The sequence below is a fragment of the Choloepus didactylus genome, chromosome 2 (genome assembly GCF_015220235.1).
Source record: "Choloepus didactylus isolate mChoDid1 chromosome 2, mChoDid1.pri, whole genome shotgun sequence".
NCBI classification, from domain to species: Eukaryota; Metazoa; Chordata; class Mammalia; order Pilosa; family Megalonychidae; genus Choloepus; species Choloepus didactylus.
This window is the reverse complement of record NC_051308.1, coordinates 62,234,540-62,260,450: the sequence shown is the minus strand read 5'-3', so window position 1 is coordinate 62,260,450 and position 25,911 is coordinate 62,234,540. Positions and strand designations below refer to the sequence as shown.

The window sequence follows — 25,911 nt, the reverse complement described above, 5'->3', positions numbered from 1 at the left end:
AAGCCGGAAAGGTGGTGAGCCCAGACAAGGCAGAGGACTAGCATGAACTGGTTTGCCCTAGTCAGGTTTTCTCATCTCTTTAGTGGGCTTAGTGGGTCATTCAAGCCACAGTTTAGAATGCCCTTCAGTGTGCTCCAGATTGCTGGTTCTTATTAAAGGATCGTTGTAAGATTTGCATCCCAAGAAAAATTATGCTACATAAAAACGATCCAAGATTTTTCCAAAATACTTCTTGGATAACATCTAAAAAATACTATTGCGATGGTGTATATTGCAAAATTCTTGATATACGTTCATTTTATATGTACCTACATATATCTTTATGAGTCTTGATTATACCTCATTTAAAGATTCTCTTTTAACACACAATGAAGATTACATTTTCTAAATTAATAAAAAGAAGAAGAAATAAGGAAAAAAAAAAACAATGTTGGGACCATGTTTTTCTGTCAAATGTCAAAAGATATGCAATTCTGCATTCTTGACTTACTCCAAGTTAGACATCTAGGACATAACTATTACCGGGGAGGATTAACATTAGTTTAATTCTGCACTGATGTGTGATTTATGTCACATTGAAGTCCATAGTTGTCAATAAATTTAAAATTAACATTTTGATTTCTTAATATAAACACGAAGGCATAAGCAACCAGCTGGCATGCACACACCATTTATTGAAGACTGTGGTGCATGGTTACATGTTGGCTCTGTAATTCACATGAATTTCTGGTTTCATGTCACAGACCATGCTCAGAAGCTGTTTCATCACGCTTTCCATGTACTTGTGGTAACTTCCATTTAGTTCTTGTATCTTCCCTAGTGTTTGTTCTTCTATTTCCTCTGAGAGATTACTCTGAGAGCCCATTGTCTACCAAAACAAAAGACAGAATTCACTACCTTATACAATATATTTAAATTTTGTTGTTTTATAAGTTAAATTTATTTTGGTCTATTCATCAATGATTGTTCTATGGTATACACATTATGTATTATTTTTCCAGAATTTTCACAGAGATCAGACAGGATTGCTAATACCATGAGTGAGATGGTTGAACTTTCTTAAAAAATGGAAGCTGGTCCATTACTTCCACTTCTAAGTTGATCTCCACAAGGTACAAACTGAATACAAGTTTATGACCAGTACACCATGCTCAGAGGTATTTTCATCACATTTTCATGTATTTATAAGGGTTTCTATCCAGTTCCAGTATCTTCTCTATTGCTTAATTTCTGAATTAACAGTCTGGAAAATAAAGTTGAAAAACATTATTAAACCCATTTTTGCTGGGTTTAAAGGGCGAATAACTGTTTAGTTTTAAATTCCATTGTTTGTACTGATTAAACCAACAAGTTGTGTTTTTTTTTTTTTTTTTTTTTTTTCAGAAAGATACAGCCATCAGTATGTCTAGTAAGCTATTTTTACATGTATAGATCTATCTTTGGGGGTTATAACTATAATTTTGAAAATTTTAGTGTAAATAATTTGTTCAGAATTGAGATTTACTTGTCCATATAGTTACATTATAGCTCTAGAGGCAGTTTAATATTTCTTTCTGATTTGTCTGTATTTTCCATGACCTCCTCTATCCCCTTAGCTTCTCTGTCAAGTAATGATTTGACCAACATATAATTTCACCAGGAGAGCTAACAATTTAAAGGACCTCTGCAGTGAAACCCTTTGTAAAGCTACCTTTGCTAAAGCAAGCAATCAATTCCTACTTTATCTCCTTTGTAAACTCAGAATTTCTTAAACACAGCATTGTTAAGTCAAGACAGCTGGGTTTTTTCTTTTTTGTTTGTTTGTTTTGTTTATTTTTCTCTTCTGTGAGTGTTTATCGTAGGTATGCATTTAATTTATTCTGAGAGACTCCACTACTGATTGACTTCTACTTCCAGGTTGCTAATGTATTCTAAATTCTAGAATCCACTTGATCTTTCTGGGTCTTAGAATTGAAATCAAAGGAGATGGAGCTGTGGGAGTCAAGTTCTTTTCTGTTTATTGTCCAGGCAATAGGAACTTCCCAGTTTAAAGAAAATAATTTTGAGAAGATATAGCTTCTAAGACATCAAATAACTTTTACAAAATAATATTTTGATAAGTGAGTACACAAGAGGCAGAAACATATGGACCAAATTTCCTCTGCTAAGAAGTTTAAAAATAGGAGAGAACGACTTAAACTTGTTCTATCAAACTGAAATATTTGCAGTGTTCTACCACACTCAAATTTGGTTTTCCCCTGAATCCAACATTAGTGACTGAAAAATTAAGAAGACAAATTATTGTAGAACTATTACCTATTTTTCTTAGGAGTATTGGTGAAAAGAGTTTTTCATAGGCTATTTTAATGCCACAGTCCTGCATGTTTATTTTTAAAATGGAAATGACATCACTTAGTTGGTAGAAATGTTATAGAAAGTAAACCAGATTCATGAGTGTAAAGTGTACAGAGCTGTGCTATCCAATAGAAATATAATACTAGCCACCAAGTGAGCCATATAAGTAATTCAACATTTTCTAAAAGCCACATTGAAAAAATATAAAGAAGTAAATGAAATTAATTTTAATAACATATCTTATTTAACCCAATATATCCAAAATATGATGTTAATGTGTAATAAATATAAAAATTATTACTTAATATGAATTCTTAATTCCAGTACTGTATGTATTTTATACTTAGAGGACATCTTAATTTGGGCTAGGTACAATTCAAGTGCTCAGTGGTCACATGAGAAGAGGCCATCATATTGGACAGCACAGATCTAGTGCAGTAAATGGCAGCTATTGTGTTAGCTGTATTCTTGCTAAGACAGCATGAGAATTTTCTGAAGATATTTACTTTGAAGGTGGTAATTAACACAGAAACCTAGTACTGAGCCAGTATTCAGTAAATGTTATTGGTTATTATGATTTTTCATTGATTGCCCTGCTTGCACTTTTTCTCTCTCTAATCCATGTTGCACTTTCAGAAACATTGAAACATCCTTGCAATAGTCCATAATCCTAAAGTATCTCATCATGCATTAAAAAATGCAATATTATTTCTGAGTTTATCTGATCTCAAGTAATCTGTTTCTACAGTGTTTCTTTGACAGTACTATGACAATGACTAACCATAACACTATTCTAAATGGCCTTGCTTAGAAAGAACCTGCATTCTGTACCTTTGTATTTGCAGGCAGAGTGTTGATGTAACCTACGAAGAAATTTAAATGAATGAAGGTAAGTGCCACAAAGGCAGGAATCAATGTCATCTTGTTCAATGATGTATTGTAAGTGTCTTGAACAGTGCCTGGAACATAGTAGAGACTCAATACAGATTTGCCGAGCCGAATAGAATAATCAGATCTTCAGGTATTACATAGAATTCATTACTTGTGTTCTGTTGCACCTGTTGACAGAAACCTGCTGCCTGAATGTGTGGACACTGTATAAAGCAGAAGTTGTTAATTCTGTTATGTGTAATGATACATTTGGTCAAAGGGTGCCACTTAAGGACTTCTCCAGGTTAGTTTTCAAAACTGCAAAGTTGAGACTGATGTTGTTGAAAGATTTACAGCATAATGACCGATGATGTTGGTGGGATCCATGCTTTAAATTCTCAGTAAGATGTTCAAACGTCCCATTGTAAGGTAAACCACAGATTCAGGTCCTAGCATCATAAGCAAAATACAGTTTGGTGCACTCAATTTGTGATTGCTTCACCATATGAATTCAAGAAGAAAGATTAAAGAGATAAAAATTTTCAATATGCCCAAGGCAGCCTTTTTCAGGTCTTTTGTTTAGATTCATGGTCCATCTCCCTGTCACTTGTGTTAACAATGGATTTAACATTTTCACTGTAGTCCCAATTTCTTTTTTAGCAATGTAATATCTTCTTCAATAGAAGATGTTGTATTGGGTAACAATGATAAGCAAGGGATAAATAAATCTTCGATAAAACAATATTTGTTGATTTAAAACCCACACTGGAGCACCTGCTTCTGTTGATAAATCGGGAGACTTGAAAAAAAAAAAAAAAACCCACATACATTAACAAGAGCTAAAAAGCAACACAAAAAAGTAATATCATAGTGCAGCACCCACAGCAGGCAGAAAATTGGCTTCTTTGGTCTCCTCCCAGACCTCCTGGTTGCTCTGGGTTAATGATGACGAGATTTAACTGGAATAGCAACATGCCTGACATATGGAGGTCATGCCAAGGATAGAAGATCTGTGCTAATGGTTTTACAATATGCTTGAAATAGCAGAGACCTAAACATGTTGACCTTTCTAAGTGAGCTTTTGATCAACTAGCTGTGAAATTGGCTTAAAGCTCTAATTATGAGACTGATGAAGAGTTTTAATTATTGTCCAAAGCAGAGAGCAAATATCCCAAACCAGATTCACATCTTATAAGACTCTTCTGAAGGAGTATTTCAAGAGATTTAACACAATTTATGTGCAGTTTTGTTAGTACTTAAAAAAAAATTGCATCAGAAATGGCCTACATAAGATTGGTGTTGAGGATTATTATTTTCTTGGGTCTTATTATGTCATGGTTGTGAAGGGAATCAATAGCAAAGATAAAGGCACAGAAGAAATGCTTGGTTATTCATTCTTTCAACAAATACTCATTGCATTCCTACTATGGACCAGACTTTGTTCTAGTGTCTAGGCAAACAACAGAGAAGAAAACCCCTGCTCTTTTTTTTTTTTTTCGTAAATTCGGTTTTATTGAGATATATTCACATACCATACAATCATCCATGGTGTACAATCAACTATTCGTAGTACCATCATATAGTTGTGCATTCATCACCCCAATCTATTTTTGAACATTTTCCTTACACCAGAAAGAAACAGAATAAGAATAAAAAATAAAAGTAAGAAAGAACACACAAATCATCCCCCCCCCATCCCACCATACTTTTCATTTAGTTTTTGTCCCCATTTTTCTACTCATCCATCCATACACTGGATAAAGGGAGTGAGATCCACAGGGTTTTCACAATCACACTGTAACCCCTCGTAATCTACATTATTATACAATCATCTTCAAGAGTCAAGTCTACTGGGTTGGAGTCTGATAGTTTCAGGTATTTACTTCTAGATATTCCACTACATTAAAACCTAAAAAGTGTTATCTATATAGTACGTAAGAATGTCCACCAGAGTGACCTCTCGGCTCCATCTGAAATCTCTCGGCCACTGAAACTTTATTTCATTTAATTTTGCATCCCCCCTTTGGTCAAGAAGATGGTCTCAATCCCATGATGCCGGGCCCAGATTCATCTCTGGGAGTCATATTCTGTGCTGCCAGGGAGATTTATACCCCTGGGAGTTAGGTCCCATGTAGGGGGGAAGGCAGTGATTTCACCTGCCAAGGTGGCTTAGCTAGAGAGAGGGGCCGCATCAGAGCAACAAAGAGGCACTCGGGGAGACTCTTGAAAATCCCTACTCTTTTGTTGTTTAAAGTCTTCAAGGAAAGATAGGCAATAAGCAAAAATGTAAACATATAATCTGATATCAGGTAGTGATAAATGTTATAAAGAAAAGTAATGAACTCTAATGGGGTATTAGTCTCCTTTACTTATGAGGTGATCCAGGCAAGTAGTTAATAATTGAATAGGGACCAAAGAAAGATACATGGGTCTAAAAGAAGAGGATTCTGGGTAAAGGGAGTCACGTGCAAAAGCACTGTGGCAGTGGCATGATCGATGTGTTTGAGGACAAGCAGGAAGACCAGTATGGCTAGAATAGAATTTCTGGGAGTAAGTGTGTTAAGAAATGTGGTTAGAAAGTTATCCAAGAGCCACTCATGCAGCCAAATATGCCATTTGTCCAAGTGTGGACTTTGGAATTTCTTTTTCCAAATATTGATAAGAAGAATTTATTGTTTTTTGGATAGTCCACTTTATTCAGGATGGACTATTTATTTAAGAAGGAGCCTACTGGAAAAGTTTTTCCTACCTTAGGGTCAAATTTACCTGATCCTACATGACCTCTTCATCTACTTAGCACTAAATAAAAATTGCAAGCCAAGAGATTTCCAAACAGCTTGTTCTTCATTTTGCAATGTCAGGCATCTGCGCAGTTTTGTTTATATTTTTATTGTGGCAAAAGAAAAATATCCTCTAAACTTTAGTTATGATGCACTGATTTTAATAATTTATACTTTTTAGTTCATCTTGTAAAATGGAAAGGAGGAAGTTAGCTCTGAAAATTTCATGTACTTATTTTAACTGTAAACTACAGATATTTAAAAAATACTGGTGTAGGAAAAAGTAATGTGTCACACTTTTCATGAAAGATTTATTGAATAAAACCATCCAGTCCAATAGAAAATCATGAGGAAATACCAAAAGGGCTTTTGAATAATTTGCAAAAAATATCTTCTTTGGTCATTTGTAAATTGTGGATCCGCCAAAGAAAAACTGGCTTAACAAATTCATTCTATAACTTAGTGTCCAACACTTTTTATGGATTCTACTTGTAAACATTAGTTGACAAAAATGTTTTCTGAAGTTTTCTTCTTACTAAAGTGTGTTAGCTAGTCAATAATCTACAGTAGAAAGGACGCTTAACCGATTTCTTCCATTTATATATTTGAGAGTATGATTATATATTTTATATAAAAATAGTTTATATTTAAACTATTTTATATATTAGTTTATATATTGTATATAAACTATTACTTGACTATTGATATGACAAATCAAAAATGCATTGAAAGTAAAATGTAAAATCAGTAATTCTGCTATGTTTAAGACATAGTTTGATAGTCAGCCTTGGTTGGGTATATCTGCTCAATCCCAGTGGTTTTGTTTCTTCCCTGATATTCTATGTTACATCTGATGTGTGTTAATATTTTATAATCTGTGCTGCATAAAAATCAGTGTTGACTTTCAGACTTACCTTAGATTGTTTCAGCCTAAATTCCTTCTCTCTCAGCATTCTATACTGGTCAATTTCTGCCATAGCTTCTTCCTTAGCTTGTTTTATTCGCTTCCCTTTTCCTGAAAGTTAACAGTGGCATAGAAAGGAGTAATATTTCTTTTTAATACAAATAGAATTTCAAACTTGATTTTTAAAAAATATGTGAAATCTACATGACGTTTTATGAATTTTTCTAGAATAACAAACTTCATCAAAAATAATAGACATATCAAACAAGTGCTTCTTTTTTCAATTGGATTCTTTAGAACATGGAAATGACAAATCTCTTTCACACTTGCATGTTTAAATAAAATAGCTGTCCCTTTATTCACAGCAGTAACAGCCAGAGAACAGATTTTAGCTGTCACTTACTCGAAAAGACATTATTTAATCAGATTTTCTGTCCTGATTTGCTGCCAGGAATCCTTCAGTCCTCACCAACTGGATCCTATTTAACACTGGCAGAACTCCAAAGGCACTACAAACATGCAACTCAGACTCTATCAAGCAACTGGTCTTTTTTTTTTTTTTTTTTAGCATTTTATTGGGATTTTTCCTTACCATTTGTTGACCATAGAATGTCTGATTAAGCCCCACATTACATCAAAGTAGATTTATTTATTTATTTATTTATTTATTTTTGTACTAGCTTTCTCTGAGGGGGACTTGAAAGTGGTTGTAAAACCAATTGTTTTTATTGGTCAGGAGATTTAGTTATGAAGCGCTTTTCTTTTATTAGGCGCAAAGGTGTAAGCAAGATAGATGAAACTTTTAGACAAATACAGCGCTATGGAGATCATTGGCTAAGCACATAAATTTTTTGACAACCAGAATATGTTTTGGGATTATAGTCTAATATTAATTGCTGCTATACCACCACCTCCTACCACCTTCAAGAGGTTTAGGTACTAATGCTTTGTCATCACTAAAACTTTAAAGGAATTCTGAACTATATTAAAGTTTTTTTTCCCTCTGTATCTATTGTCTTTCAGTTTCAATTAAATGTCTTCATTCTTTCGTCCATTTACTACATTTTCATTTCTAATAATTTCTGTTAAACTTTTGTTTATAATTTTTGTCAAATCTTGGTTATATTGTTTGAGCTAAACCCTGAGCTAAAGTTCTTATTAAATAACATAAAAGAAAATCTAACAAATTTTTACTCTCTATTATCTATCTATCTATCTATCTATCTATCTATCTAATTTATCATCATCTACCTTTATCTATCTAACATCATTATTTATCATCTATCAATCAGTCTTATCTATCAATCATCTATGTATTTAAACATTTTTGCAACCTTCAATGGTAGATCATTTCCAAATTTCTTAACCTGCTATAAATGAGTTTTTTTGCTATTCACTGTATATTTTATGGAATAAAAATAGATTCACTGAGTTACAAATCAAAATGTGTCTGTTTTAATCCCTATTACCCTGGGTAAACCTCATTCAGAACAGATATTTTGCCCTGTCTTTACTCTCTTTAAAATGCAAGGACTGGTGAAAATTAATTCTCACATCTGATGCTTGAGAGTTAATGGAATGGTAACAGCAGTGTTCACCTTTTTCCTCCTTGATTAATGCTCACAACTGTTTTTATATACTGATTCCTTCATTCTCAACATTGCTAACCATTTTGTGGCAGCAAACACACACTCTTCAAGCAGATTCTCTGTGAACAGAGCAAATAGATGATAATTTGGTAGGGAAAACCATCTCTTGATCCCCAATTCACTTTCCCATCACTTCTTGTCATTAACATCAGAACAAAAATACATTTAAGATGTATTAGCATTTTCTTAGTAATAATGGATCATAGAATACATAATTATTTTATAAAATAAAACACATGAAACATCATTACTCTACCACAATTGCATAATATGTAAAAATATTGGTTTCAAAGGTACAACTTTGTAGCAAATAAAAAAAAATTAAGAAAAGCTCTGTGTGCCCTACCCCTGAGCAGAATCAAGCACTCCACTAAGAGTCTGTATATTAGCTCCATCACACAGTGACAGGCTCAGAGTGTGTCTGTGATTCCCCCGTCCTGGCACCGGTCACCTGCTGGTTCTCATTCAATTAAATAGAAGAGCCACAGGGAAATCGCTGCTGGTGCAGCAATTTTCTGGATAGACTCAGCAGCTGCTGCTGTGTGAGAGGCTGCTCTGCTACACCTGATTTAATCCAGCGGAAGAAACTAGTCCAAAACCCGCTGTTCTGCTGGAGGTGAAGCAAAATGAATGCTGCATATCCACTCATTTTAACCTCTAGCTTGCTTCTGTGCCTGTATATGAAGATGTCCAAATTTAAAATTATACCTCTTTCTTCTTAAGCATTAAAAACATGACTGTTGTGAACCAAAAGGAGGTTTATTCTTATTGTTCAGTATTTTCCATGTAAGACATGGGGTGACCATATGGGATGGTCCAGATTTCAAATACGACAATGTAATATTTAGTCCCAAATTTCCTACAAGGACATTTAGGCTAATCAGAACAAATGTTCTGAGTTTTGGTTTAGAAATTGTGGTCATCTTATGCATCTAAATTTTAAATATTGCTAAAGTAGGCATGGCAGCATAGTGTGGGAAAGGACAGTTTTCATTTATTCATCCATTATTCATTCAATATTTACTGAACACCTAGTATACACTATGCATGGGGCTAGAAATAGAGGATAGAGAAGTACACATGTTATGGTCCTTTGTCTCCAGGAGGCATAAATACAGTGCATTTTGGAAATGTGTACCTGCTGTTCCAGCTTCCAAGAGGAAATTATAATTCATAAATTGTGAAGAGTACAAAAATCAAGTGAAAATAATGAAATATAAGTCTTGGTTTTATTTGTTCTGTTACAGTAAAAAAAAATCACATTTATGGAGATATCTACTACTAAAAGTTCTAAAGAATCTGTCCTTCTCTCACCTCCCCCACTATTCACATAATGCCTTATGTTCACACGGTAAAACAGAAATATAAAGAAGTAGACCCAGATATGTGGAATGGTGACCAGAGAGCACTGCTGGGGAGGTCAGGCAAGGCTTCAGAAGAGATGACCATTAATTGAGTCAACTTATTAGCCAGTACAGCAATGGAGAGGGACAATCCATTCTGGGGATTAGAAAAATGCAAGAAGATACTTTCTAAGATATTTAAATGACCACTTGAGGCATAGAAAAACCTATCCTGTTGCTTGGATTGCTAAACCGGTGTTGGAAGGTTTTTCTGACTGGGAAAGTGGACTTTCATTTATTATTTCAGAAGACAATCAGAATTATATGCTAGGCACCACTCCTATAAGAAATTAGCAGTTTTGTGATCTTGAGCAAGTTATATAGCATTTCTGAGGAGGTTTCTCACCTATAAAACAGATTTAATAATCTATTGCAAAGAATCATTAGAAGGATTAGAATGAATGCACATGAAGTGCTCAACAAAGATGAGTTACTCAGTTATTATTTTTTTTAACGTTATTAGGAAAACAGGCCCAATTCCTGGGAGCCTTTTGCTAAGAAAGAGGGCAGCAAGTAAGGGGTGAGTTTGAGGGAAGGTCTTCAGGCTGTCACTAGCAAAGCCTCTGACGGCTTCTCTGCGGCCACGTAGGTGGAGATATTCAGTGGGAAGCTGGATAGACAGGTTTAGAATCTAGGAGAAAGATCTGAAATGGAGGGAGATATTTGGGCATCAGTCTTCTCGGTTTATGTACTTGGCAGTCATGGCAAACAAATTCAAGGGAAAATTTATAGAATGAGGAGAAGAGAGTGCTCAGGTCAAAACCTAGGGTGAATTCTTTTAAAGGATGAGAAAAAGAAGAGGAGCCTCAGGAAAAGGGTGAGAATATTGATCAGAAAAGTAGGGGGCACCAAATGAAAGATAAGAACATTCCAAGAAGGATGTGGCCAACAGTACCAACTGATACAGAGAAATCAAGTAAGAGGTATTTAATCAACCAATATTCCTGGATGTCTCCTATGTACTAGACACTGTTCTAGACCTGTGGACACAGTAGTGAAAAACACAGACATACGTCGGCTCTCATAGGGCTTGCATTCTAGTGGGGGGAACTAGAAAGAGAAAATAGACAATGAGTATATAGTATGGCAGGGGTGATAAGTACTGTGAAGAATAAAGGAGCATAAGGGATAGGGAGTGATGGTGGGGTGTGCTAATTTAGATAGGTCAGGGAAGGTGCATTAATTTCCCAGCTGTTAAAACAAATGCCATGTAATGGCTTAGTCTAAACAATCTACCCAGATTTATCTGCTCATGGTTGTGAGGCTAGGAAAAGTCCAAAATCCAGGTGTTGGCAAATCCTTGCTTTGTCCTTGAAGATTGTGGCATTTGGGGGCTGGCTGCCAACAATCCTTGGGTCCTTAACTTTTCTGTCACATGGCTATAACCTCTCCTTTCTTTTCTGTTCCATTGATTTCTGGCTTCTTGCCTCTCCCATGGTTTCTTTCCCTCTGTCTGAATTTCACTCTGTTTATAAAGGACTCCAGTAATCCAGCTGAAAGCTCCACCTGATCAGCTGGGCCACATCTTAAGTGAAGTAACATCTTCAAAAGATCCTATGCATAATGGGTGCATACTCACAGAAATGGATTAAGATTAAGAACATGTTTTTCTGGGGTACATAATTTGTTCCCCAACAGAAGGCCTTACAGATAAAGTGACACATGAGCAGAGACCTGAAGGAAGTGAAAAAAAAAAATCATGCATGTATCTGAGGAGGAAGAGTATTCCAGGCAAAGGGAATTTCAAGTGCAAAGGATGTTGGTAGGAGGGTATTTGGCATGCTAAAGAAACAGCAAAAACAGCAGCAGTGCGGCTGGAGAAAGGAAAGGTGGTTGAATGTTAGGAAATGTCATCAGAGAGGCAGCAGTGGGGCCAGGTCATGCGGAGTTCACAGGGCATGGTAAGGATTTTGGTCCTGAGAAGCTAAATCCATGAGGAGTTTTAGCAAAGGTGTGACACAATGCTACCTATGACTTCAAAGGATTTCCTTGGCTGCTGTAGCCAGAATAGATTGAAGGGGCAAGGGAAGAAGCAAGGAGATCAGTCTGAAATCTTTTGCAATAGTTCAGACAAATGTTAATGAGAATGTTCATGAGAAATGGTAAAGTAGCAGTGGAGTTGGTAAGGAGAAGGAATATGTATTATAAGGCAGAATTGAATGAGAAAGAGGTGAGTCAGTGATGACTCCGAATGTAGGGCAGCAGGAATCAAGAATGCAGTTTAACTGAGATGCCTATTAAGCATTTAAGTGGTGATGCTGAGAAGGCTGATGTTTACATGAATCGGGAGATCAGCTGGAAATATCAGCTTTGGGAGTCATAAGCATGCAGTTGAACTTAAAGTCATAGGATTGGATGGGATAATCTAGGAAGTGATTGTAGATAAAGAAGAGACCAGGACCAAATTGGGGCCCCAATTTTAGAGATTGTGAAGTTGACAAGAAGACAATAAGGCAGGAAAAGAACCATGATACTGATGTCCTAAAGTCAAATGAGGGAAACGTTTTAAAAATGAGAAAGGGATTCAATTGTGAGGAGATATCAAATTAACATCAGGTTTAGGAGCATTGATGACCTTGGAAAGAGCAGCTTTGGTGGAGTTGTAGGGACAAAAGCGGTTTCAGTAGTAAGTGGAATGAATTGACATAGACTCAGGGAATATAGGCAACTTCTTTGAGTCTGTTGCAAAGAGACAACGTAGAGGAAAAAGCAGAGAGGAGAAGAGTAAACCCTAGTGGTAATAACAATTAAGGCAGAGACATATTGTAAGAGGCATGGATCCAACATGAAAGGACTCCAAGAGCCCAGGCATCAACGGGAGACCAGGGAAAGAGGATGGCTGATAAAGCAAAAGCTAGTGTGACCCTCAAAGCGATGACCCACATTTGGGATTAACCAGATGATACAGAGGTCTACTACCAAGGGTTAACCCATAGCCTCTGTGGGGCAAGAGACATCTTCCCCATCCTTATTGGGAAGGGATTGATAGTTAAACACTGATATATGCAAATACATATGCAATTAATAATATATATGTATATTCTGGAGTTAAGTAATATATCCAGTACTTATTGAACAGCTAATACCACAATGGGGAACCAAAGCAACTCTCCAAACGTCAATACGCTGGTGCCTGGGCTGGGACTGCCACAGCTCAGTCTACTGGGCCATTAGCTATACAACTGCTACAGATATGCAGAACCACCTGATGACATGCCCCTGTCCACAATTGTGCCCACTCCTCCTTTCAAATGTTATCTCTCTCAGCAGCTGTTTCTTGAAAGCAGGGACCTGTGTATTCCATTTCTACACACTTCACAGCATTCAGGAGAGTTCCTGATACATCAAATCTACACTCTCTTATCTGTATCCTTTAATGCAAAACTTGCACACCATGTGCTATATTATGTAACAACTGTACCAGTGTCTAAGACAGTCCTCCTTAATGGAATGTGTTAACATTGCAGCCTAATTATATGTAATTATATTAAATGGAATAGTTTTCATGAGTTTTGGCAGCCACCTTATTATTCTTGTATTTTTCTAAAATGTTTAGTGCGAATTTCTCTGTCCCTCTTCCCCTCCCGCTCTTTCTTTCATATATATTCAGGTGTCCTGCTTTAACAGAGGCTCCATGTACAGGTTCTGAGAGACTTTCAAATAAATACATTTAAGAAGGAGAAAGTAATTACAGACTTTCTACCATGGTGCTTGATATGTGACTCATTGGTACTAGTTTTTAATCTCTATTTTGCCTTAACGTGTGAGGTTTTCCAATGAGTCTCTATGGAAAAATACAAAATGAAAATATACGTGTTTACGACAGTGATGGCTATCTGCGTCCGTTGTGTCATTATTCCTTTCTCTTTTAAATGTAGATTTCTTATCTTATCCTGGAGTTCCCTAAGGAAAAATCTAGGTCCACTCATCAGGGTACACTCATCAAAGAAGCTTGGTACCAGTAGGCACCAATAAATACGAATTGATTAATACATAAATGAAATAAAAACTAAAGAAATATGAGGGAAATTACAAAATACCAGGCTGCAGAAGGCAGTATTTCTATTTTGCTATAGAATGTCTAAGATGTGACCAGAATGGGAGTGTAATTTAAGTTGCAACTATAAACTGCTGTCTGCTGATAGTCTTGTAAGCAAACAGCTCCTATCTAGTGAAAACTGCCTCAAAACCTGTGCTCTGTGAGGCAAACAGGACAGGCTGATATTTTCTGTAAAGCAGAGCACAGAGATTAGTAGTTGATAGTCAAAATATTTTCCAAAATGTTTTTAGGAGCTTGGCTATTTACTATATCTGGTTGAATAGTCTGTTTAAATATTCATGAACGAAGACATGATAGACCAAGGGAAAAAAGTATACAATTACTTTAAGTTATTGGCAAGTAAAGTGAACATTTTTTACACAAATGATAATTTGTATTTTTCAATACTGACTTCTAAGGAAAGATTGCTTAAGCACAACATAGCTACAAGAGGAAAAGAAACTAAGTTTGGCTTATATATTTATTATGAAATTTGTGGCTAGGTTGTCCTTGTAGCTCACACCCCAAGCAACTTGCATGATTAACAATATTTTTCGTATTTTCTAGTGACCTTGGAAAAGAAGAAATCATTGGCAAAAATTGTGTGAACCATATAATAATATTGATTATACATGTGCTTAATATTGTCATTTTCTTTATTTCACAATGAGGAAGCAAAGACAACATAATTATCACATTTTAAAGTGTTTTACTGTTCTGGAAGTTTTAAATGTGGTTAAAGAGTGTCCTATGCTGTTTCAACTAGCATATGCTTGACTTTTTGTTTTCTATAATATTATTTTGCATTTAAATCATCTTGCAATCACTGGCATGTTTTTTTTTTTTTTTTTTTTTTTTTTTTTTTTTTTTTTTTTTTTGTCAAAAAAGAAATTGAGAAGTAGGAAAAATTGGTCTTCACTATCTTTCTTCTTCTTTCCTCTTCTATCACTCCCACATGGAATCTTTTCCTTTTTTGTTGTCGGTGCTCACACTGCTGAGGGGTCAGGAAAACAATTTATTTTAAGAAAGAAAAATGATTTTACTTCTGATCCAAAACCCCAGGGGACTGCAGTGCTTCATTCCCTACTTCTCCTCCTGCATTACAATGGACTATTCCCTAATCTTACTCAATACATTTAAGGTTTTGTCAGTACCTACTCTCTATATATTACATCTTTCACCTAAGGAATTACATAAACAACATTGGTAAGGCATGGTACCCATCTTGCTGGATTGCATAGGCAGGACAATCAGAAAGGAGTTAAATGACACTGCAAATTATTATAGATTAAATAATGATGTGATATGGAACGAGGTCATGGAAAAAACATAGGCTTTGGCCTCAGGGAATCTGAATTTGAGTTGTAGATCTACTGCATGGTAGGTTTTTGATTGTAAAAAAATACGTGAATTTTGCAAAGTACAGAGGTTAAGATCTTTGGCTTGGGAATCAGGTAGACCCTATCCAAATTCCATCTCTATCATTTTAGCTTGGTGCGACTTTGGGCAAATTACATGGTTTCACTAAGCATCATTTTCCCTCTTTACAAGAAGGGTGGTTGTGAGGAGTAAAGGAGATAAATGTTGAGCATAGTACCTGACACTATATCACCTATTGTTTATTTCTATGTTTGTTTGTTTGTTTGTTTATGTATTTATCTATTTATTTAATTACAGAGGTTGTGGGTTTACAGAAAAATCATGCATAAAATACAGGGTTCCCCATAACATTCTTTGAAATTTGCTAACTACTTGTTAAATTACATTTTGAAAATTATCACTTTAATGTATATATGTTATATTCTACAATTAAAAAACTGATTTAAAAAAAATACAGGGTTCCCATAGCCCACCCCATTATTAACACCCTGCATTGGTGTGGTACATTTGTTACAGTTGATGAAGGCACATTTTTATAATTGTATTATTAACTATTGTCCATGGTTTAATTCAGGAATTGCTGTTTGTGTTGTTCAGTTCATGGATTTTTTTTTTCAATTTATCTTAGTACCATGTATACAACCTAAAATTTCTCCTTTTAACCACATTCAAATATGTAATTCAGTGCTGTTAATTACATTCACAATTTTATGCTACCATTATCACCATTCAGTACTCAAAACTTTTTTATCATCTCCTATAGAAACTAGTACATTTTAAGGAGTCTTAACCCTTATTCCCTACCCTCACCCCCATTCCCAAGCAACCCATATTCTAGATTCTGATATATATATAATATAATTCTAATTATTTCATATCAGTGAGATCATAAAATATTTGTCCTTTTTTGTATGGCTTATTGTTTTTTATATTACCTTGGACAAAGCAAGAGCTCTCAGTTTCTGTTACTGAAATGGGAATGATATTAACAATACCTAATTCTCGTGGTCATGAGTATCAAAGAGAATAGAAACAATTGAAATTTATTGAGAACATTCCCTGTGTAAGTGTATACAGGCATGACTAAATCAAAATAAAGTTACAAATTTAGGATAAAAAGAAAATATTTTTAAATATTGGAAATTAAAATTCCTCAATAGAGGAATGAGAATGAGAAGACATTCACTGGTATTTTTCCCAATTTTACGGAAAAGGAAATGGATACTTACAGAGGATAAACAACTTGCTCCAGGTTGCTCACTGGTAAGTGGCAGAATTTGGATTCAATCTGGAAGTTGTCTATCTCTTAGTCATATACAATATTGAGAAAACTGAGGCACAAGAATGTTAAGGAAGTTGCAGAACCAAGTTTTAAGCCCAGCTCTCCATAACTTCAATGTCCATGATCTCTTTACTTAGCACATACCCTCTTTAGATAATCTAAATTAGGCAACTTCATAGCAGCTCTAGTGATGAGGAACATATGGGTCGGTAGTTGTAAAGAACTGGCCCAATGTCCCACAGTGAGTGTGGTGGAACCAGGGTTTGAACCGAGGTTTGCCTGACCCCAAAGTCCGTGCATGCTCATTCTACTCCATCACCTTCTCCAGTTAAAGAACATTTGAGACAAAGCCCTCACAGATCAGACAGGATGGAGACTTACTCTTTTTGGCTTCCTCTAGCTTGTTATTGGCCCTTTTTTCTGCCTGAAGGAGCTGATGGATCCCCTGAGACTGGCTGGCCATAGCAACCTGCTGCAAGCCGGGTGGTTTCTGTGAAGTCTGGAAAATGAGGGATCCATTTATCCTTACTGGAATCACTACACAACTCAGATTGTTGTGTCAACAGTGAGTACCAGACATAGCTTGTTCTAAACTGGTCTGATTGGGCCAGATAGCTGAACCCAAGGAAAGTCCAAGGGTGGAATCCAGAAAAACAAATTAAGTCAATATGAGGAAGCTGAGAACTTCTCATTTCTACCAGCTTCACCTCTTGCATATGAAATAGGAGACTTTAAAGGGTGTTGATTTATTTAGAAAAAAGTGAATAAGATAGCTTTTGGAAGCTTGCTTATTTTTCCAGGAAATATTGACTGGTTCATTGAATTTTTTTTTTCTTCCAATTTACAAGCTCTTTCTTTGATTTTTCCATAGAGTACTAGTTTCAGTCCTTTTTCTTTAGTTGTGTCTAGTGTTTCAATTATCTGTTTGGTGCAAATTTCTTAACATTTTGCTGGGAAGGAGATTTCCTGGCCTTGCATATAGCAGATAGACTGGGGGAACTGCTTTCTTTTCCTGTCTCAGGTAACAGGAAATATTTCTTTGCTGTCTAGCAATGCTGTATGCTAGAATTCTAGGGAGATTTTAGAATGACAAATGACTATTAAGGGAAATTATAATCATAGATTTTGAAGTTAAAATTAAAACCATTTAAACATGTATTTTATATTACTCAATGTTTGTATTGTCCTAAGATAGTACTGTAAAAACCATCTGATTTGATTTGATACGATCTAGCAGTGACTAGACAAATGCGAATGTTGTCCACCGTGGAGAATCATGAAATATCATTTATACGCATCTAAAATTTTTATATGAAATGAAAAGCTAATCTTTTGACTTATGGCCAAGGCTTTTTTCCTGAAATGATCTGCGAATTGGGATTCCACCTGGTACTGCTTTCATCTACTACACTCTATTGACACTTCTATAAATGCCTGGTTCAATTTCTTTAAATAGGCAAACGGATTTAAAGACAATTGTGAAACAATCCGAGAGGCAAATTCTTTAAGGTTTTCATGATTCCCCCCCAATGCTTTATAGCTGTCTCATCCATATCAACATCACAACATTATTCGTGTGTCACCTTTAAGCAAATCTTTCCAAAGGAACAGCTTTCTTTCACAGGAACTTCTTTCTTTTTGCACTCAGTTGACAAAATATTTAATTTTTATTACACAATTACAATAATTAGTACAACTGGGATAAACAATCTTGTGAACAAACGCTGCTTTTGGTAAGTATATATTTCAACTTGTAAGAGTCAAGGTGCAAAAGTTAACTAGAGAGTATGCATTCTCTTATCTTCTATATTGTGTTAATTAGTAAGTTTTTACTAACTGAGGCAATGGAAATCACCAGTTATTTCTATCAATGGTTAAGCGGAAATTGCCACAGAAACTTACTTCAATTTCATACCTACAGTATTTATTGAATGTCTACTGTGTGTATACTCTGGATGAGGCCCAATCTTGAGTCACATTGGAAGGATGATCAAGATGGAGTGAATTTACTGCAGAGGGATTAGGCAGGAATAACTTGGTGAGAAAGATGATTCTTCATACTAGTAGAGAAAATGTAATGTCTCCTAAAGGCTGGAGGAGGGAGACATGACTTTGTCAAAATTTGAACAAGGTCCTTACCTAGGTTTTTATCAAGCAAGAATATCCTTAGACTACAGTAAACACCTTCCTGGCCTATGTCCAATCCTTGCCTTTGCCCTTTATTTTATTCATTCAAATCAGTTTGCATAAATAATATAATAAAAATGTGCATGCATTTTAAGTTATTTTAGGGAGCATTATGTCATAGGGGGCATTATATATTTCATTAACTTAGAACAGAAAATATATACTATGTGCAATATAATATATAACCCTGTAAAAAGGAAGTATAAGATTGAGTATAGTATTTATTTAGATCCCTGTCCTTTGATTCCCTTTTCTTAGTGCCTTCATATTTCATTTTTATTAGTGCAGAATACAAAAAAAGTTACAAAAATGACAAAATCTGAGAAACAAAATCTTTGTCATCTGAAAAAGTTTCAATTGTTGAATGTTTGAGGATTACAGTAAAATACCTCTTAATTTTGGTTATCCTTAACTTGAAAGCTTAACATTTAATGTTTTGAATATCAACAACTATAAATTTAGCAAGCGTTCAGTATATTTTTATTAGTTTCTCTTTTTTTGAAGTTTCGTTTCTTCTCAAACTTCCTCTTATGATCATTCATCACCCCTCTGTATTTCAACCTATCATATGACCTACTATCCTAGTCCTTTTGCCCACATTGATTTCGACTTGGAATGTGAATAATATTAAAACGTAGGTTCCTTTCTGGATTCCTGAAGGCCTGGAATTTTTAGGTATCTGAAAGTGCAAGTTTTTAATTCTTAGGAAAAATACTAAGACTTAGTCTGGGTACTTTTACAGATCACAGTGTGAATCTTCACTTCACTTATTCTATCATTGAGGAGTAACATACAACAAATGCAAGTGCAAATGTTGATCATTTTCCAATATTTTATCTCTATGCCATTAGGGAAGTGACTCTTTACTCCTGCCTCTCATCCCTCTCTGTCTCCCTCTCTTCTTTCAGCTTGCTCACAAGCTCATCATGCTACTCCTTGTCTCCTCAATACCAGAAACATTCCTCTATCCCTTTACTCAGACTCTTCCTTCTGCCTGGAATACCTTTTTAACTCTTATTTGCTTGGAAAACAAATCATTCAAGGCCGAATTCCAATGTCCTCTTTGAAGAATGAGACTTTCCAGTTCCTCCCAGACCTAATTGATCCCTTCTTATTCTATACATACCTGCCACAGGGCATTTCACAGAGTTCACTTGTAATTTCTTTTTTCACAAACTGTGAGCTCTTTGGGGATAAAGATTGAAATTTGTGGTGACACATAGTGGACACTTCCATAAATAGGGACAACAAAGGACACCATCTTCTGTGAGAAACTTAAATGAGGATTCTGATATGTCTCCCACTGTCATTTTGGGAAACATTTCTGCTCCTGGTTGAATCACTTGCAAGGCTTGCATCTCACAACTCGCAGGAAACCAATATTCTGGGTTTTCTTCCTACTTCTCCAGTTGCCTCCTTTCAGTTTATTTTGCTGGTTCCTCTTCTTTTTCCCTTTCTCCCCCTAAATTTTGGAGTTTCCCAGGACTCAATCTTTGAACCACTTCCCTTTTTTATCTATACTCACTCCTTTGGTGATCTCATTTGTACTCATGGGTTCAAATGACATCTATATGCTGATGACTCACAAATTAAATCTTCACTTTGCATCTCTCCCCTGAGTGCTGAACTCATATCCACTTTGGTGTTTAATAGCATCTCAGAATTAACATGTTCCAATCTGAGCTGAATCCCAACAGGCCTGCTCCTCCCACATGGTAAGTCCATTCACACATTTGCTCAGAGCAAAAACTGTGGAATCATTCTTTTCTTTCATTCCCCATATCCAATCCTTCCACAAATCCTATTGACTCTATTTTCAAAGTCAGTTCTGAATCTGATCACTTCTCACCACTCTCTCATTTCAACCCTGGTCAAAACCAAAATCATTTCTTTATTAGATGATTTGCAATAGCCTCCTATCTACCCTTCTGTTTCTGTTCTTGCCCCACTTGAATCTGTTTTCAGTATAACAGTGAGAATAATCCTGTTAAAACAGTCAAGACAATGTCATCCCTCTGTTTAAGCCCTTATAACAGGTGCTCAGTTGACTTAGGGGTAAAAGCCAGATCCTCACCAAGACCTCCAAAGTCTTCCACCATTTGACACCTCCTCACCTCGTGGATCGCTCTTCCCCTTGTTCATTCCACTGAAGTCACTCTGGCCTTGCTGTTTCTCCAACACACCTGGCATGTTCCTGCCTCAGAAGCTGTGCACTTGCTTTTCCTTCTGTCTGCAACATTTATCCCTAGGTATCCACACGGCTTGCTTCTTCTCCACCTTCATGTTCTAACTCAGAGGGACTCCTTGATCACCCATCTATGATGGTTAATTTCATGTGTTGACTTGCTTAGGTTATGGGGTTCAGTTGTTTGGCCAGGCAAGCACTGGTCTGATGAGTACTGTGAGGGTATTTCATAGATGGATTTAAATCATTAATCAGTTGATTGCATCTATGGCTGATTGCACCTACAATCAACAAAGGAGATTGCCTAGAGCAATGAGAGGAGTCTCCTCATTCAATCAGCTGGAGGACTTACAGTGAGAACAGAGGATATCAGCATTCAGAAAGAATTTCGGTCTCTACTTGAGCCAGTCATCTTTTCCATGTCACCTTCATTAAAGTTTCCCCACTCATGGCCTACCCTATGGAATTTGGACTTGTCAATCCTCATGATCATATGAGTTAATTCCTATAGTGAATCTCTTAATATTATATATGTATATTTATATATTAATATTCATATTTATACACACACACACACACACACACACACATATACTGTTGGTTCTGTTTCTCTGGAGAACCCTGAGTAACACACCATCAAAGATTCAGAACCCTCCTCCTTCCTTCACTCTGTTTATTTCACTCCTTAGCTCTTATTATCTGACATTTATTTTGCTTACATCTCTTGTTTATTATATGTCTCCTTCCATCAGAATAATATTCTCCATGAGGACATGGATTATTGCCTGTTTAAGTCATTGTTTTACCCTCAACATCTAGAACAGTGCCTGGCAAATGGTAGATGCTCAATAAATATTGGTTGAATGAGTAAATGAATATGAAGCTACCTAGGCAGAATTGTATAATTACTGTTACTAATCTGTCTGATAATAAATATGGGCATTTTTGTGTAAGAGATAGTAGGATCTGTCCTTAAAGTATATTCACAACCATGTTATCACCTTTTTCCCTTTACTGTACATATTAATCAATTATTATCCTCCTTTTTCCCTTAGTGAACATATTCATCAACTATGTCCTAAAACTTAATGAAGTAGAAAGGTGGGAGGAGAATAAAGAAGGAGACAGAGAGATGAAAAGAAAGAGATAGGCAACAATAAATGAGAGAAAGGGATAATGAGAGGGATTGAAAGAGATTTTTTTAAAATACATATTGGGATCAAGGTTTCTATTACAAGGGGAAAAGTAATCTTTAAAAATTTTCTACATAATTTATTCTTTGAAAGACATTTCACTAGCTTTTAATGAAGATGCTTTCTAGCTTTCAATGTTTGAAATGTATCCCAATTAAAATGGTAAATATCAGTAGAATTACCTCATACATGGATATGCTTTGTGCTTTTTTGCTTCAGAATTCCCTTTTTCAAATTTGAAGCCCAAATAGCCATTTCCTTGGACAAGATAAATGAAGGGTCATTAGACCTTTGAATTTTATCCCCCATTATTCCTAGAAAGCTGAACATCTGGCAGCATAGCTCTAGCATGGTAGAATGTACAGTGACTGAATGCCAAAACCAAGAGTGTGGGGTCAAACTCCCTCCAAATGATGAGCTGGATGATCTTGGGTAAATTACTTAGCCTCATCTGTAAAGTCTGTAGATGAAACAGTACCTATGTTATAACAGTATTTTGAAGACTACATGAGGTAAAGAAAAATGCTTAGTTCAGGGCCTGACACATAGTAGGTGTTAAATAAATGTTAGCTATTATAAGGAGAATAGAGAACATACCAAAAAGTATTACATGACCATCTTGTCTTTAATTTTGCGTCTGTTACTGTAATGATTTTATCAAGTTTCCTCTGGCCTGTGCAGGCTCCTGATTTTCTCCTGGATCAACACCACTTAGTCTGAAATCATGTACTTGATGGTATGATCTGCAAAGCAAAAGAAAATTCTTTTGAGCCTGTGAAGACTCTTCCTATTAACTGCTTGTTCATATTGACCATATAACTAATCAGTTCTGGCAATAAGCTCTTGGGGAACACCTCCAAAGGAATTAAAATCTTTCTGAATTAATGTCAGTATAATTATAAACCCAGTCCTTTAATACCGTGGCTCTAAGGTTTTCAGGCCCAGTGACCACTTTAATCAGGAAAACAAACCAATGGAAAAAATCACACGGATCATATACTCCATGTGGGTCTGCTAATCACAGAGGAGATTGACTTGAAGATTTTACTCAGATAATCATTGTTGTGGTGCATTATGGTGGAAAGAACCACACACATTGGATCCACACTGGGCTTCGGGTTTGACTACACTGTGTTCTTAGCCATGTCATCTCCAAAATGTTACCCAGCTTAGCTGAGCCTCTGTTCCTTTATCTGTGAATGGCTAATTATGCCCATCTTTTGAGATGTTGCAAGTATCACAGATAATAAATTAAAGGTGACTACTTTAATGAACAGCATATAGAAAATGTCCAAATAAATGGTAGTTATTAGTGCCAAGTGTTGAAGTGGCAAGAGCAAGGGAAATAATAGTGGTAGCGGTAAGTAGGCTTACTGGTATTTCTGGGGTCAACTTGCTGCTTATGAAACCATTTTAGGTTCAAAATTCCATGGTTTGTCTATTTCAAGATTACTAGTGAAGGCTCTTAAGAGTCTTCTAAAGTTTGGTTTACTTGGATTTGTTTACTAAAAAAAATTTATAGTAATTCTATGCATCCTAAAATTTGAGACCTATTGACATAAGCTAAAGAAAGGAATAAAAGGAAACAGGTATCTGGTTATTCCAAACTTTCTGACTTTTGGACAGCTATTGAATGTCTTGTGGTGACTGAGGTGCGTTGGACAATTAGCAAGTGTTTCTGTTTACCTAGAAGGTTTTCTTCCTTCTGTTTTACTATTAATCTGTAACCACAATGTGTGTCATTACATATGCTTGCTTTTGTAAAGATTAAACATGATTAAACCAGATTATGGAGCAGCACCTCACTCAGGGTTAGATTTTAATATCAACATAGAAGACATGTTGAGATGTCATCCTTGATCTTTTAAATGTAGCTATATCATCCAGAGAAAATAAATGTTAGAAAAAAATAAGACTTTTTATTTGACATACTTTAGATCAGCCAAGAGGTTATAAATCCTTAAAAATCAATATATTATACACAGTGCAGTGCTTTTTGTAATCCAAGTTAGTTGAATTGAACATTCACATATTTTACAGTGCTACTGAGAATTGCAGTGGTTTGGGTTACAAAGGAGGACACACTCTCATTTGATGTTAATGATATAAAGCACTTGACACAGTGATGATGTATTAATATAACACTAGACATCTTGCAAATAACTTCCATAAATATGATGTCATTTGAAGCCCACAGCAATACTCTAATGTATAGGACAAGCATAACTTCTTCCATTTTACAAATGAGGAAACAGACTCAGTAAATTCAGGAGATTTGCCTGAGTCATTTGTCTCTTAAAAGATCAATTTAGGACCAGGATTTGATATTTACTCTGCCTTTTAATATTCTTACTACTGTGCTAACCTCTTACACTTAAGAGGTTTAGGTATAAAACACACGGTTTCACATGCAAACAATTGGGTATTCTACAATTGAACTGGATTATTTGTATGTGGCAGGGGGTGTTAAGAGGTGGACAGTAGCACCCAAACTTTTCTGTAGACACCCATCATCATTAGCCTCTGGAATTTTCTCCACTCTGCTCATTTGCCACCCCCTTCTAAGTGAAGGAAACAGCATGTAAGCTTAAAATGGAATCCAAAAACGTGTAGCCACTGAGGTGCTTCCTTGAGGTAAAATGCGATTGTAACACCACAGTGCAGGAACCATTGTTAAATTATAGATGTTGTAGTCACTAGGGGCCCCCATGCTTTTGGTTGGGGTAAAAGTTGCTCCAGGATGACTAAGGGCATCACAACATTGGGGAGAAGAGGGCGTATCCCAGTCTGAATTTCTAGAGATCTGAGACTGCTTTACAAGCCATTTGCCCATAATCCCCTCACTAGAAATTCTTGCCAGGGAAGAAAAGAGGAGGTGGTGTTTCTCTTTCCTTTCACTCTCCTCAGCAGGATGCTTGTTTTTGAGCTTCTTTTTTATTTTCTAGGACTGTCAAAAATGCTCCCTTTAACCCATTTCCTTTTGTGGGTGGATGGGAGAGATGAAGAAGGAACTCCCAGGTAAGCTATACTTTGGTGATCCCGGAGAATGCACAGGAAACCTTAATAAAAGGGAGATAAGGTGTTTAAAGAGAGAGTACAAAGAACCAGATCTAGAGAGAAGGCTGCTTAACACAGCCTTTAACCTGGGAGGGTTTCTGACCCCACTGTATGCAGTCCTTCTCTGGGATGCTTCCAGAGAAAGTGACTTTGTCTCCAAAGCTGCACCCAACCACAGTGGAGATAAGAGAGCATCAATATAAGATAGTATTCAAAGATATTAGGTGACTTGAAATTCAAGAGAGTCCCTGCTCTAGAAAATCACAAAGAAAGAAAGAAGTGTTGGTTGGAAGAACAGTCTAGGGCAGGGGAAGTTGCATGCCCAAGCAGAAGGAAATGGGGAAAGAAGGAAGAAGTGTGTGTGTGTGTGTGTGTGTGTGTGTGTGTGTGTGTGTGTGTGTGTGTTGGGGATGGGGGTGGGGGGTCTGCTTCTGCGGAGTGGAACCAAGGCAGGTGGCAAGATGTGAACAGCTGGGATGGCTGGGCTCATCTGCATGAACTAGGTTCCCAAACTTATCAAATACATGCAGTGTTGAATTTTCAGCTGGTGCTTGTGGTGCAACTTCAGAAGTTAAAATGTTAAAATGTTTGCATTATTAATTAAACCTGATTTGTATTTATGTCAGCTAAATCTACTAACTTGTTCTG

The 25,911-nt window shown here is 36.1% G+C and overlaps 1 protein-coding gene across 1 annotated transcript; it reads right to left on the bottom strand.

Moving 5' to 3' along the window:
* Positions 1-530: 530 nt before the first annotated feature.
* ATP6V1G3 (ATPase H+ transporting V1 subunit G3) lies at positions 531-17,261 on the bottom strand. The gene is made up of 3 exons (XM_037825095.1): positions 17,023-17,261; positions 6,899-6,999; positions 531-868 (listed from the first exon to the last, which is right to left on the bottom strand). The coding sequence occupies exons 1-3, from the start codon at positions 17,102-17,104 to the stop codon at positions 695-697; spliced, it is 357 nt and encodes a 118-aa protein (XP_037681023.1). The 5' UTR covers positions 17,105-17,261; the 3' UTR covers positions 531-694.
* Between the last annotated feature and the right edge of the window lie 8,650 nt (positions 17,262-25,911).

Excerpts from the sequence above, each read along its gene's own strand:
- ATP6V1G3 (XM_037825095.1), bottom strand. The coding sequence starts at position 17,104 with ATGGCCAGCCAGTCTCAGGGGATCCATCAGCTCCTTCAGGCAGAAAAA. Across the intron at positions 7,000-17,022 it reads GCTAGAGGAAGCCAAAAAGA|GAAAAGGGAAGCGAATAAAA; the intron begins GTAAGTCTCCAT and ends GTTAACTTTCAG. Across the intron at positions 869-6,898 it reads TTAGGCTGAAACAATCTAAG|ACAATGGGCTCTCAGAGTAA; the intron begins GTAAGTCTGAAA and ends TTGTTTTGGTAG.